The sequence below is a fragment of the Stegodyphus dumicola genome, chromosome 9 (genome assembly GCF_044657685.1).
Source record: "Stegodyphus dumicola isolate Sdum_Otavi_A_Nest chromosome 9, ASM4465768v1".
NCBI classification, from domain to species: Eukaryota; Metazoa; Arthropoda; class Arachnida; order Araneae; family Eresidae; genus Stegodyphus; species Stegodyphus dumicola.
In genome coordinates, this window is record NC_140776.1 from 81,480,780 (window position 1) to 81,496,892 (window position 16,113).

A 16,113-nucleotide genomic window follows, 5' to 3' on the forward strand; every position below is an offset into this window, starting at 1 on the left:
GTAAACATTGATTTAACCAAAGGATATTATTTACAGTTGGCATGGACGAATAAAATGACATCTGTTCAGGATATACCAATTATTTATTCTACATTTACAGTACTTAACATCCTAGTTTTCTCTAATTATTTATATATCCTAATGAAAAATACATAGTAAATTATATAATGATCATTCATTCATTTCAGTGGAGCGGTGTTTGTGACACCAGGGTGCCTAGGCCCCTCATAGAATATTTTAATTGCTACGAAATATAATGGAAAATAACCATGCAATTAAGTACGTAATTTTTTAAATTTAATATAAATCTTATTATTATGATTATAATTATTAATATTAATAAGTATGAAGAAGTAAGCTGTTTAGCAGGATCAGTCACAGAAGCCGTCGAACTGGTGATAATACATATGGATACATGGTAAGTGTACAATTTTTAATAATCTGAATCCATAATTCATTAAATGATATACAAAGTAAGAATATACACATACAACAGTACAAATAAACTAAAATAAAATGTAAATGTACACACACATGATACCAGATAAAAACGAAAATGAAAGATGAGGTTACAAAACAGCAGATGTTACATAATAGTTATGTTAAGCTGGGCAAGCGACCTATCCGTATTATTTAGGTCATTATAATTATAATTTCAGATTTTAATACTACTATTATAATTAAGATTCTGTTTTTCATGAAAGCTTTTTGCTAGCAGGGGTGTTTGTGGGATCCCCAAAAAATCCCCTGAAACTTTTACGGACTTACTTACCGACATTTTGGAGTTTTGAGAAGGGGGGGGGGGAGAGAAATGAAAAATTACAATTATGAAGTATTGAATGACCTAATTATAAAAGTTCAATGAATTACTTTTTTTGCAAAATTAATAACCATAAATTTTCAAACATATAAACTACTACATTTTATGTAAATATTTTAAATTACCTGAATTAATTCTTTAAAAAAAATTATCTAATTTCTGCTGCTTTTTTTTTTATTTTCTGATGTTTGTGGGTTTGTCTTTCTTTTGTGGTGAACTTCATAATTGCAGGAAGGTTGACTTTTATTTTCCACATTTACAGTTGAAGAAATTTCCTCGACAACTGCACATGCAGAGGTAGAAGCAGTTTGCTTTTCTGCTAATGTAGAAGGTTTTTCAGAGACTTTTATAGGTGACACATCTGAAATACATGTTTTTAAGTCCTCTTGATATGTTTTCCAATTTCTGTTCATATTCAGTAAGAGATCTTTGTGAATTAGATCAGTCATTGGATTTTTTGAGCCATATTTTTCACACGAGGTTTCTTTAGAAGCCATTAAATCATATTTAATAGTCTGCACTGCATCTAGGGAATCAATCTTAAGAGAGGTTCTATAGTCAGTGACAAGTGTATCCATTAAGTTGAATGCACTTTCCACTAATGGGCCATAGAAGCAGGTAAGGCAGGCTTTGACCAATTTAGCCAATGTAGGATACTGATAATCATTTGTGAAATCATCTTTTAAATTAAAAACTTTAGACCAATATTTATCAATTGTACACTTGACTTGATTTCCACTTTCATCAGATGTGTAGAGCATTTCTTTGGTGATATCAATATCACTCTGGTATAACCTTATTTCAGCTTCTACTTTTGACTTTTCATTATCACTAAAAATATGGGACATAAAAGATGATAATTTTTCAAAAGCTAATATTGTACTGGTCTTAGCTCTGGATCTAATGCTGTAAAACTAATTAGATATGAATTTTTAAGGGGTAATTTCTCTTTCATATGCTGTGCTGTATTAGTATAAGCTTTCATCAGAGAAATTTGGAATTCTTTTGCTATTGGATGATTTTTTGATAATTTCTTCAGGAGAGTGGAAGCTTCTGCACCAGTAAATATTACTTTGCTAGGTAGATGGAATTCTGGATTTGTGACATCAACCTTTAATAAATCGTTATAAGATGTGCACTCTATATTTTCTGGCTTCATAAAAAAAAAGAGAAAAATTTTGCCATCAATTGATAAATACTGGAATGTATTAAATGAAGCATTGGTTTTTTTTTTTTTGTTTCAAATAATTTAATATATGTGTTGAACTCTGGTAATACTGCTGAATATAATGCCATATGCAATAAAGTTTTGTTTTGCATAACAAATAACCCATTTAGTATTCTTTTTTTCCGAGCTAAAGCATCCTTTGTGAGTTGTTGGGAATGCAAGCAAGAATACACCCCTTCAACAATTTTTTTCTGAGCTGCAGAAATATTTCTTTTATTGTATACAGTTTCAACATAAGAAAAATAATCCCCTTTATCAGCTTTATCCAAGTAGTGAAAATAAAATGCAATAAGAGCATCCCACAGATCTTTGATTCTTTCTAAAACACATAAAATGTACACCCACCTATGGTCCGGTCTCTTCAAGGGCTTAAGTTTTTTAATGGCAAGGAATTCACAGATTTTGAAAAAATTTTTTCTTTTACTGTAGCTTTTCATATCAAAATAAATGTCATCAAACAAATCTTCTAAGTATCTATCAAAACATGAAGCAAATTTTTTTGCACAGTTATTAACTGTGTGACATGTGTCACCATCAATATCTAATAAGTGGGGTGCTTTGTTTGATCGTAGTCTGGTTTCAACACCCTTTTTTTTCCACGCATGGTGTTACATGAGTCCATTAATACACTAATTAAGTTTGCCCATGGAATATTATTATCTTCAATAGTATTAACAACTGCTTTAAAAACAGCTTCTGAATTCCAAGATTTCATCTTTAGAGATGCAAAATGATGAACTACAACTTCATTTTGATTGTTGTCATAAAACTGCACCAATATTGCCAGTATACTTTCTTGAGCATTGCTAGTACTTTCATCCAAATTTAGAGAAAATGGAGTCTCCTTTAAAGTTTTAGTGATATTTTCCTTAATAGTTTTTGCGAGCCCATATTTCATCTTATAACATGCAGTAGTCCTGGACATTTCCAACGAGTTTAGAGCTATCTGATCGCGGCTCAACTGTTTGCAGAGTTCAATTAAATTGGGAGCTACATTGAAAGAAAGAGAATTCTCGGCGATAAACGAAGTTATTAATACCTCTTGGCATGCTTTTCTTGTCACTATATCCAATGGCCGAGCATCAGTCTCCAGTAAGTCATCAGTGCTTTTTTAATTAGCATAATTACTTAAAGTCATTGAATGTTTAATGCACTTTGAATATTTTATGTGCGTCACAGTTTTAGAATGATTTGTGAAAGCCTTGAATCCTTCCCCACCATACTTCAGCAGTGAGTTACAAAAAACACAATATGCTTGTCCAGCAACATTTATTTTCTTGCACCATGTGCCGATGGTATCCCTATTACCATCTCTCTGTTCAATCCAATTCCACCTAAATGCATTCCGGCCACCTTCTTCTAATTGTATAATATCACTATTCATATCGAGAAATTTCATAGTGAAATTCTCTTGCGTACATAAATAAAAAAATATTTCAATAAACGAAAGGAAAAATTTACACGTGCATCAATAAATGAAACGAAAATTTTAGACAGCGGAGAAAAAAAAGTTGAGAAGCGATCAATGCCAAATAGCTAATACGGCGAAAAATCCCCCTTCTCTAATTATTGGCGCCACGCCAGGAGAGATAAGACCTTTGAACCCAGAGTCACGTGATCGCACATCTGGTCAAAGGAAGTCTCTCCCTTTTTTTTCTGCAGCGCCTACTTGCCGAAAATAATCCAGAAGAGAATGTCCGAGAACCGGGGGAATGAGTCATAACTCGCAATAAGGAAAGAACAAAAAAGAAGTTTTTTCCCCCCTTTTCACGCATTATCACTGCCTTTGGAGAAAGAAAGGAAAAGTTTTCACCACACACACTGACCTTGCGTTTTCTGCTTTCAAAGCAAACAAAATTACCCAGATCAAAATAAATAATTCATTATTATTCCTACTTCCTTTTGAATGACGATCCGCGGAATTTCCGGGTATCAAAGTTCAAAATCCCCGGAATTCCAGAGTTTCCCCGGAGCACAATCACCCCTGTGCTAGTTTATAATAATGGGATTTCAATTGCTCCATGCCCAGTTCTTCATGGATCCTGTTTTTTCTAATATACCAGGTGGCATTAGTTATCTGTCTGAGTACAGAATTTTGACAAGTTTGCAGTTTTTTCCTGTTGGTTTTGCGAGTATGTGCCCAGACTGGGCTTGAGTAGCATAACAATGGTCTGAGAATGGACTAGTAAATAAGTAACTTATTATCTATAGATAATACACTGTTTCGAGCAATTAAGGGGTAGAGTTGGGACTTATGAACTTGGAACTTACTGATAATAGAAGTGATGTGTGGGGACCATGTAAGAGTATTATTGAGGATCACCCCAAGATAAAGGACTTGCTTGGCCCATGGAATGCTAGTATTGTAGAATTTCAGATTGCCTTTTAGTCTTCTTCATAAATAATACAGCCTTTGTTTTGTCAACATTGATGGCAATTTTCCATTTAGTAAGCCAAACCTCTAGTGCGTGTATGTAGTTTTGTAATTGTTGGATGACTGGACCGATAAATGCACTTTGTGCCAGGATCGCTGTGTCGTCAGCATACATAGCAAGTGTTGTGTCGTGCGTGGTGGTGATGTCGTTAACGTAAATATTAAAATAAGTAGGTCCCAGCAAGGATCCCTAAATAATGATCAGAGGTACATCATTTTGCATTCATCTGAAATAAAAATAAATGAATAAATAAAAATCAGCGATTTTTGAATCCGCTATAATCAAATAAACTACTGCAATAATGTAGGGGGGAGAGAAAAAAGAAGGAAACACAGTGACCATCATTTGTAGTCTCCATATTTTCTTCCATTCATAAATATATTATAAATACTAAAATATCTATCTCAGCATAGTCGACGTAGGAGATACCCATGCTGTCAACTTTTGAAAAGAGCCAGCTAAATGTTTCTTACACATGACAACTAAATTTATGTATATTTTGTTTCGAATGTGCCTAATTTATATGGAATGCCAACAATACTGATTTACAAGGGTGCCAAAAATTGTGGAGCTGAGCAAATTTCTCAGTGTCCTTACTAATGGGACTATGAAGACTTAGAAGCTGCCTTTAGCAGGTGTGATAAAATGTTGTTTTAAGAATTTATGACATCAACATAAGCATCTTGATTAATCCCTGTAAGATGTTTATAAAAGTGATTGTATCCATTAATGAATTCATTTTTTGAAACTTCTCCAAAATAAATGGTACTTTACAGAAGCTTTCAATTGATAAGTTTTGTTTGACAATTTATAAGTTAATGTAGGAATCCTCACAGTCACAGATGGACAAATTTGTAAATATGCTTATAGGATTCATTTATTTTGGTGGATATCATACACAGAATAAATTTATTTAAACTTTCTCAGCTGCTGCTATCAAAATTCTTTTGTGCTTTTGAATAATTTCACTTTTCTCATTTATCAAAACATATCCTGTTATCTCTTAAGCCCACTAAGCTTTCAAGAGAAGACACTGAAATTATCTGACTGATTCCATAATATGTGAGCATTGTTTGATTCTACTAAATTCTGAAAATATTTCATTATTTTTGGACAAATTTCAGAAACAAACCATTTGAACCTATATTTTGCAAGAAAAAATATCATTAAAAAAATTCCTTTACGAAAACAATTCTCAAATTGTAATCCTCACTTTAATAAAGAAAAGCAATAATATGCTCCATATGTTCACTCAAAAAATGATAGCTAAAAATTAAGAATTCTGTCAGGCTAAAACAAAGCTTTGCTGCAAGCTGAAATCTCTTTTATATATCCTTAAGTATGCATTTCTTTTGACTGCATAAAAAGGCTGTTTTGTTCTGCTGCAATTGTATTTAATTTTTTCATACCTACATTACCAACAACGTTGAGTTTATGAGACTAGCACTGAGTTTTTATATATTAACACTACCTTGCTACAGTTTGATTTCTTGTGGAAGGAAATGAATGAAGATTTTAAATAGCAAAAACTTATTTATTACAAACATACATATTTTACATTTTAATTAACTATTCATTCAAAAAATTGGTCAATAACCTTACAAGCAGGTTTTGTTTCTTTTGGCTCTGTTAGAAATTTTGTGCTGATCGCATTTAAAAATTCGGAGCATTTATTTACTTAAACAATTTTGCATCAAACTACTGCATTCTTGCAAAAATTGTAGCACAATTTCTTTCATTGTAGGTAAATTTAACAAGCTCATGCTTGAAAATTCTATTCAGCAACTAAAAATATCACAATTTGTTTATAAAAACTATTGTATCTTGAAATATGACATTAAATAAATAAATAACAATAAAAATAAAATAGTCACAAAAATGGTGAAGTTGCTTTTTAAAGCTGAAGAACTGTCATATGCATGGTTGATATAGTTTGACACTTTTTGAAAAATTTGCCGACTTCTACTAAGTTAGTTGCACTAATCAGTAAGCAATGGTAGCACAAAATATGATTTCCAAAAATTACTTACAAGTTGGTTGAAGTAGGCAGATTTGTAATATGCCAAGTCTGATACTAAACCTTTTACTTTGGGATTTTACTTTTACTTTACTATTTCATATTATTTCAACATCTACACTATAGCTTGAAAGGTGGTCGAAAAATTAACATAGTTTAAAAACATTGTACTTGTCCAAAAGTATGACTGCTTTGTGTCTGAATTAATAATTTTCAATAATACTATAAATATACACCTTCCTAGTTCGTCAGATGTTTTGCTGGCCATTACAGATTGTTAGTTTGCTCTTTAGTTTTTCTTTTGCTTCTTTCTAAAAACATACTGCCAATTAATCTTTTATCGGCTTTTTTATTTTTTAAATAACTAGCACTAGACATATGTTTCATTAGAGTAAACTTTTTCTCAGCTGCAAAATGAACATATGGCAAATAAGATCAACATGGAGTTGAATAAGTATGCACAGCAGGGAGGTGGGCTGTAAGTACATGTAATGGTTTTATACAGATCTACTAATGCAATAACAAATTTGCTGAGAAACTATCTTTCCCGAACTGGTTTGAATGACAGGTTTTTATCTGCAAACTTGGAGAAAAAGTTTGCAGCTCTTCACGCACAAATTATATGTCTTCAAAATGAGTGATAAAAGTACAACAAACTCAGAAAAAGTTAAGAGATGCATTGTGTTGTATGATTAAAGCCACCTAAACAAAAATGAGCCTTACTTTTTGGTAGGTAATGGATTTATTATCATAAACCAAACTTCAAAGACCAACTACTCTAGTTCGTTAAAATTTTCAAAAAACATTTTAAAATCACTAGATAATTTGACAAATTATGTTTTTAAGCATACTAATTTAATGATGGAAATATTCAAATTTTTATTAAAATTATATCAGATTTACAGTCAAATAAATACAACTAAGTTTTTTAATCATCAATTTGTGTATATATATATATATATATATTACAGCAGAACTTCACTCATCCTTTAGTCTTGGAATCATCATTGCAACAGATAAGAGAGATAGATAACAGAAAGTCTATCTTCAGCATATTTTACAATACATATTGAAATCAAATTTAAATTGAAAACTGGTTGCCTTATAGCTCCTAAACTTTTTTATTACTAGGTGCATTAAAAATTTACATTCATAGTGATTTTCTGTTTGGTTGCTGCTGCTGGAAATTTATATTACTAACAAATTTAAAATGCTGTTAAGTACCTTTTAAAAAAATTGGAATAAACAATAATTTAGCTTCAAAAGCTTTCATCAGTGCTGAATAATATTTAAAAATAACATTCAATGAACATAGATACCATTTTCTCAAAATGCATTATACTTTAACTGAATTTACAAAACTATGATAGAAAAAACATCACAGAAGCAAACAAAAGCACCAGAAATGATACATGATGCAAAACATTGAAAAATTGAAGAATGCACCACACCATCCTAAAGAAGCACATAAGTGTTGATTACTATCTGCTCTTAATAACAAAGTGAATAAATAATAAAAGACCCAAATGTTAAACATAGAAAAGACAAATTGTATCACTTTCAGATAAATCTTAAATAAATTCAAGACGGTGAATAGCAAAAAATATTTATTTTGCCATCTTTTCTTTTATAGGAAAAAAAGATAATTAATTAACTGTCTCAAGAATTATTTCATCACTGATACTACACTACTGACACTGAAAATGCAACATCGAGAAGGCGTGGGGAGAAAGTGATGAAACTTGGAAAAGAGACAGCACCGAACAATAAATGATCATTATTTAAAAATTATGTGCATAATACAGAGTGAGAACAGCGTCAGTTCAGTAGGTTGTACGACCCCTTGGACGGCGATACATAAAGCAACACTTCTAGGTATAGAGTCAATGAGACTACGGATAGTGTCCTGAGGAATGGCTCTCCATTCTCTGTCAACTGTTTGCGACAGTTTGGCTTCTGAATGCGGCAATGACAGGGTCTTCAAATGGCATCCAATCATATTCCAAATGTGTTTGATCGGTGAGAGATCAGGAGAGAATGGTGGCTAGGGAAGCATCTGTATACCTTACAGAACATGTTGACTGATGCAAGCAGAGTGTGATCAGGTGGTATCCTGCTGATAAAGGGCACTGGGCACTCCCTAAAGGTAGGGGCGTGCCACCGGCTGTAGCAAATCATCCATGCTTCGTTGGGCCGTCACAGTGTCCTGAATACGAATTAATTCAAATAACTCAGTGACATGCATCTATCCTGAAATTTGCATAAGTTTCAGGCCACTCCTTCTTGGTGTTGCATTTTCAATATCAGATAGTGTATTTACATGAAGATTTGATGATAAATGTGAAAGATTCCTGTTTCAAATAATTTGACAAGCCAGAGCTGAAACTGCTGTCAATCCAATGAAGAAACTGATCATTCCAATAACCCCCCAAATTTTGATATGCACTTTCGCGTGCAAAATTAAGACAATTGGCAAATTATGCCAATTTTTACAATTATGCAAATATTCATGCCGAGTAATTCAAAGTCGAGTATGTTAAGTGTATACTGCGGAGCTGTGGTTGTGGAAAGGATATAAGGAGGCATAAGGGATTTTTGGTGATCTGCCTGCTTGTACTCCTTAACGATTTCTCCCTACAGCTGGGTAAATTTTATATGGTTTCAGATACAATAAGTAGCCACAAATGTATGGATAATGGAATATAATGAAATATTGCATGGTAGATTTAAGACACGCTAACCTCAATCCGATCACCAAGCCCCTCATAAAATTGTCTGTCTGCTGGAACTGCCTCTGTTGATGCTGGCCTGGCATTCTCTGCTATTACACACTTTCTCAGAGACAAGAACAAGTTTTCTACGATGATTTCCTAGGAGAAATAATGGCATGAAAATTGAACATTCTGCAGGTTCCTTCTCTTATATCTTCTTTAATGTGTGCTGGAGAGCTGAGCATTTCACGTCATTCATATAATTCGGTGATGTGCGCCTAGCCTGAAACTTGCATCGGATCACTCCTTGTTGCATTTTCAGTGTTTACTAGTACAATAAATTTAGACTATTCATGTATGAATTTCAAGATTTTCCATTTATCCTGGTTCTAAGATACCATCACATCTAGGTAAAAGAATTTTTGGGCTTTATGCTATTTTAGGTGAAATATTGTAATACATTAGACTCTCAAACCTAAAACGGTTTAATGCTCTTGAAACCTAAACACCCTGAGCAAAAAGAAAAATCTCATTTGAAACATGAATGAAAATCCAAACAAAAAATGACTGTTGTATTCTTTTTCTTAGTCTTATATCCTATGGGTTGTAGAAAACAACAACTAGTAACTAAGACATTTTCTTCACTGGAAGAGAAGGTGGACAGTAAGAGTAGAAATCTACTAGCAGACATTAAAGAATTGCTGGATACTGATATATGGCACTGAGCTTATAGAAAAGTATTACTCTAAATTCCATTTGTGAACAAAGTATCATCCTGATTAATGACAATGTACTATAACATTTCACAGAAATATTCAGAAAGTAAGCAAAAAGAAAGATATTGGACAGTTTTCTTCTCAAAAAAATAAACAAATAAATAAATAAATAAAGTTAATGAAAAGATACTGCAAAACTGTCAACCAACAGAAATAAAGTATTTTCTCCATCCTTATCGCATGTCTGGCTAGCAGTTAAGAGCTTGGGAGTTCGAATTCGGCTAGGATATAGAGGATTTTTTCAGTTTGATAGCTTAAAAAAGAAATTCTAAATTATTTCTGCATAGATTCAAGATAAAAAGATAGTTCATCTTTCACTGAACAAAAGTATTCCTACTGTTATTATTTTTTGTTATTTATACAATATTATGCACATGCTATTATATATAAAGCATTTAATTATTAAAAAATACATATACTGGTTTATAATTATTTACAAGAATGATCATTTGAAGTAGATGTTTAAAATATTCGATGGTAGGTAAGTTTTGGGAGAATATAACAGATTCCTTGCAGAAAAATTCCACTTAAAATTAATATTGTCTCTTAAAATGGACTGTATTCAACATTTGTGTACTCACTGTATCAGAAATTTAATATAAATGATTTTTCCCTTAATAAAGACAATTGATTTATATTCCAGCCTCAATTTTAATACGTCAAACAAGAAATACAAACACTTACTTAACAGCCTTTTATTCACAGCAGGATCCATAAAATCTACAATATCATTTTCCCCATGCTCTTCAATGTATGGATCATTACTTTTTAATACTTTTATTTGTTTTACTTCATCATTTTCAGACATTTCTTCATCTGAATCAGCCAATACTCCATCAAACCTTTAATAAATTGGGGGGGGGGGAAAGGAAACATAATTATAAGGCTAAAGCACAGAAGTTAAAAGCTAGAACACTAACAACAGAAATATTTTAACAATCTGAAAGAAACCAAATCAGTGTCTTCAGGATGAGGGAAACACTAACAGTTGGGATATCACATATCATGAAAAGAAATTAAGGACACAGCTACCAATATATAAATATTTATTCACTTTAACAATGCTTTTTTCTTTTTTCAGAAAATGAAATTTATTTATAAACAATGTTTAATTAAAATCATTGTTATCAGGTATCAGAATACAGCTTATCAATTCCTTTAAAGCTACTTCAACAGCTGACATTTTGTATATATAGCTCAATATTTTAAAAGTCAATACAATTTCTTGTAAATCTGAAATCTACCATGTGTGAATAAGGATAACAAATCTAAAAGTTGCCCACATGTTAATTAGTTGCCAGATTTATTGTTATGCCAGATTAATTAGTTATGCCAGATTACTTCTTTGGGCAGCTAGATTTAACAACACACAACAAAAAATTCACACTCCAAAGAGTAAAAAAGTTTTCCTCCATACAATAGAGAGGAATGATTTCAAATGTTAACCTACATCTCAGTCAATAATATAAGGCAAAAATCCTCATTGAAACATTCATCTCTGCTTCATCAACATCATATTTGCAATATGCATAAGTGCTTGTCATAGCGTGAGGATAAAACTTGAACTTTTTTTGCTGAGACTTAGTTTGAAAGTAGGCAATGTTAATGCTGACTTTGAAAGCAGCAATGTTAATTGAAAATTATTTTGCCTGTTCATTGCCAGTGTATGGCACTAGTTCACGAGTGTCAATGTTTAAATGTTTAGATTCTTGCAAGATGTAATTTCCTGGTTTAACTGTTAACTGAAGTTTGCGATTTTTAGGCCTTTCTAATGACTTTTTGATGGAGTCTAATGGTGATAAAACACCGCCATCTTTGGTAACCCAAAGTAAGAACTGCACTGGTGCATCATGCGTTGCAGCTATGAATGAGAAATGAGCTGTGCAAGAAAATTAGCTAATCCAATACTATAAATGCCAGAGGTTTGGACACACACAGCATTTGTGCTTCAGTGCTACATGATGGTGAAATGTAGTTTAAATCGTAGTAGTGCCGAATGTCCTCTGAATACAAAACAAAATCCTACCTGTCTTTACTGCTGAGGACACCATGTGAGCAGTTATAGGGATGGCTAGAACACGTGAAAAACCTTCCAAAACAATCACTTGAAGAAGTAGACAAAAAGGAAAGTGAATGGAAAATGAAAAGTTTCCCATGCTGACCAAAAAATCCTAAATCGGAAGACAAATCGGAAGGAAATATGGTAATATGTTCACTAACTGTACACCAGAAGTATCACAAGAAATGAAAGATGAAAATATGCAATGAAATGTGAATTTCACTATTACCATGATGGAAATTATCTCTCTGCTAAAAGGACTTAGGAAAGCCAAGTCACTGGTAAATATTCTAAATTTATTTTTGAAAGCAGTTAAAATACTCATGAATTTTTCAGGAGAAGAATAAGCACTGATTACTAAGTCACCAGTTCAACTGCAGCAAAAAATTAAATTGGAAAGAATACTCCTTCTTTGGGCAGCTAGATGATGGCACATGCTTCAGCAATTTTTTTCACCTTATCAGCAAGATGCTTGCAAATTAAAAAGTTAATTAACTGCAAATGCATTATGGCAATACTCAATATTGGTTGAAGCTTAATCAGTTAATGTGAATTGTAGTACCACCAAGTTCCAAGAACACAGAAATGTTAAAATTTAGATTTAGGTTCAGACTTTTTAAAAAGTAAGTCATGTCTAAATTTTTATTTAAAAAACCTAGTGCATTTGTAAAAAGAAAGAAACATTATGCTATGTTACAATTTAAGTGATTCCGGGTATAAAATTATGAATGTTGCACCGCACTTTTTCAAAGACAAGATTAAAAAAAAAGTTGCAGTTGTGATCCACGTTGCTGAAATTACTTCATAACAGTTCTCCGAAATAAGAACACCTACTCTTTCTCCTTATAGAGGTCAGCCGCTGTTAGAAAAGACAGAAATCTTCATACACATTCCTTAGCATGTAGATGATGCCTGCATTCTTATGAAGATCAGTTTCTAACTTGAAAAAAAGCAACCTTCACAAAAACGCAGATACCGTTCTACCGGAGCACCATAATACAGATTCAGACCTGCAAGCCCTTTATGCAAGGTCTTTTATAAAGCTTTGCAACCTTTATAAAGGTTGCTTGTTCAAAGTTAGAAATTGAACCATTAAGAAGGCATCTGCTGATTTGGCATAAAATTGTTTGCACCTTTATAGAAAAAACTGGACTGGCATATAGATGCTGACATTTTTTGTTTAGATTGCAAAGAATCAGAACAATGTTGCAGGTTGTAATTTTTAGGACTTATGTATTTTAAAAATTAAGTTATTAATAGATATAGTAATTTAAAGCAACCTTTATGGCAGAAATCCTCATTATAGTGAGGAGCGGCATTTATCTTTGCTGCGCAATATGCCTATGCGCTTGTCATAGTGCAATAATAAAGACTTGAACTTGCCGACCTCTGGCATCATCTCATGTGCATTAATGTTGGAATATTAAGCCTCTTACAATATATGATATTCTTTTTTCTAATTGTTAAATTAAATTGGTTTTAATTGTCAGCTTCTGAAGACATCTTTTATTCATGCATTATTAGGGAAGTTAGAAATTATTGCAGTTTTTTCAGAAAGAGGCTGAACACCAGAAGGGGCAATTAAACAGCAAAGAAATGATAACAATGACTTTTAATACATTTAGAAGGATTAAATTTTAACCAGTATTTTCACAGTTTATCAAAAATTAAATGGAGGTGGCTCTCGCGCTCATCTTCATTTGTTGAAGCCACAAGCAAATCATCAAAGTAAAAAACACAAATGTCAAAGCCAGAAAGTACTTGATGAACACGTTTTTGAAAGAAATGTTTGGCCTGCATTTCGCAAACCAAACGGGGTTTTAAGGAACAGACAAAATAAGGTGAGAAGTAGTAGGTCTTAGTGAAAAAGTTCAATTTTTTATCCTCGCGCTTAGGTGAGCACACATTCAGCGAAGATGAATGCTGCCACTCACTGCAATGAGGATTTCCACCATAAGCATAACAGAATAGAATTGAATTTATTATTTGATTAAATAAAATTTTTGGGGCAACAAAGAGGGATTTTGAATGTCTTATCATGAATAAAGAAAATAAATGTAAGGGAACAAAAATATTGTTTTATGAAGAATTTAGTATATTATAGGATACAAGTCTATTTATTTCAATAATATCTCCTAAGAGCTAACCTTCTATACTTTCAAAATAAATACAAAATGGAAGTTCTGATAATCTAGATGCTTTACTTTTTCCCCCTATAGAGTTTTTCTCACCAGAAATTTCAAAATTAATAAATATAGTATTCTGTTTCAAATAATCAAGGTTTAGTATTTAAATACTTCTTTTCTGTTTCAATTCTGTGTTTATTGATTGTGATAATTGTTTCTCTTATGAGAATGAATAAGATTTTTTTTTAAAAATTCATTTACTTTATTTTCTTGCATGTATATATAAAGAAAAACTCAGTCATAGATTACTATTCTCCTTCATGATTAAAATTCCATTAAATAAGTGGTATATAAAATAAAATAAATCAGTTTTATGACTTAAAAGTTCTATTGTAATTAAAATGTCAAAAAATTTGAAAGGAGGGAAAACTCCAGTGCAGTATTCAATCATATGATTTAAGTTTCTTACTCATCTGGCTTTTTAGTTGAAGTCGTTATTTCAGAATCATCGTGATCTGAAAAACCTTTTTTACGCTGCTTTCTTGCCTCCATTTTACGAATATTCGTCAAAAGCTTCTGGTAAGTATCAGGTACCATCTTTGATATCATCTCATATCTATAAAGAAAAACTATCATTAAGAATACAGATATAAAGGCATTTAACAGGAGAATATTTTTTTCCAATATTTACCCAAACTTTCTAATAAGTCTGGTGAAGACTTCTTTAGCTTTAAACCTAAAATGTCTCTGATTATCTTCCGAAATGCTTGTAATGCTTTTTACCTAAAATATATTACAGTTTTAATCATATGTAATTAAATTAGAGGTAATATAATAATTTATGAAATTTTAAATTAAAAGACAATATGCACTTTATTAAGTTATTATTTTGAAATATTACCAGGAATTCAACATGTTGTGCAAGTTCTGCGATATCCACACATGCAAATAAAATTTTTAAGAATGATAAAGCTGATGTTACAACTTCCCGAGCTCGAGACGTGATGAGATGGCATGTGTTTTCAATAAGCAGATGAATAATATCCGAGTCTAGATCATCTATTCAGAAAATAAAATATTTCATCATAAAATTTATTCATTCATAATGTAATAAAATAATCCTGCGACAAAACAAATATGAATAGCAATCTACAGGGAAAACAACTGGTATACTTTAATGAAGCATATTAGATTTCTAAATAACAATTGCCGAAGTCCATTTCTTGGACTTCGGCAATTCCAGATTTGGGATTTTTCCAAATATTAGATCATTAGTTTAAATCTAATAAGATGACATATATGAAATAGTGGTTTATAAAATAATCATTTACAACCTTTATTAAGTCAAAATTTGCCAAAAAATATTGTATGCTTTACTTAAACACTTCTTTCAATGTAAGCTGTTTAAGTTTTTTTTTTTGTCCTAATGTTTTCTTTTTAATTCCATCGATAGACATAATTTCTTTTTCAGTTGCAAAGTTCCATTGTTCCAGTCCCAGAGTTGCCATGTCAAGAATTCCCATTAAATTGCCAACTAAATTTTTTTGTTGTTATCAACAACTTCTCTTTTCTTCACTATCATTAGCAATACTTTCTGGATTTAGAACCATGCTGCAGATTTCACCATCTGATAGTTGATTGATGATTAAGGCCCTGTCATCATAATGAAAAGCAAATTAAATCAACTTCATTCATTACCCCTACTCCACATTTTTTCATAAATTCCATTACTTGGAAAATTTTTTTCTTTTTGTTTGCATTATCCGAAAAACCTTTAAATTTATGGCTGTCATCATAAAGCTTAACTAGCATCCGCTATACACTATTAGTGATGTATCATGAGACTGGCGACTAAAGACATGTTGTTCCACTAAATTCTCTCTTGCTTTTACAATATGCTGAAGAAGTTAAGGCTGAATTAGGTTAGTTTAGTTATTAATT

The 16,113-nt window shown here is 31.9% G+C and overlaps 1 protein-coding gene across 2 annotated transcripts in view; it reads right to left on the minus strand.

The window, feature by feature from the left end:
- The window catches only part of LOC118184747 (RRP12-like protein), a 139,356-nt gene that overhangs the window by 18,306 nt on the left and 104,937 nt on the right, over positions 1-16,113 (minus strand). Inside the window, exons 26-30 of one of the 2 annotated variants that reach the window (XM_085823675.1) lie at positions 15,074-15,231; positions 14,864-14,955; positions 14,642-14,788; positions 10,672-10,829; positions 4,346-4,709 (exon numbers count right to left, since the gene is read on the minus strand). In XM_085823675.1, coding sequence (XP_085679801.1) covers positions 4,684-4,709; positions 10,672-10,829; positions 14,642-14,788; positions 14,864-14,955; positions 15,074-15,231 — 581 coding nt within the window. In that variant the 3' untranslated portion in view covers positions 4,346-4,683. Of the gene's footprint in view, positions 1-4,345; positions 4,710-10,671; positions 10,830-14,641; positions 14,789-14,863; positions 14,956-15,073; positions 15,232-16,113 lie in introns of those variants that run through there. The other variant, XM_085823674.1, reaches the window with a different exon arrangement.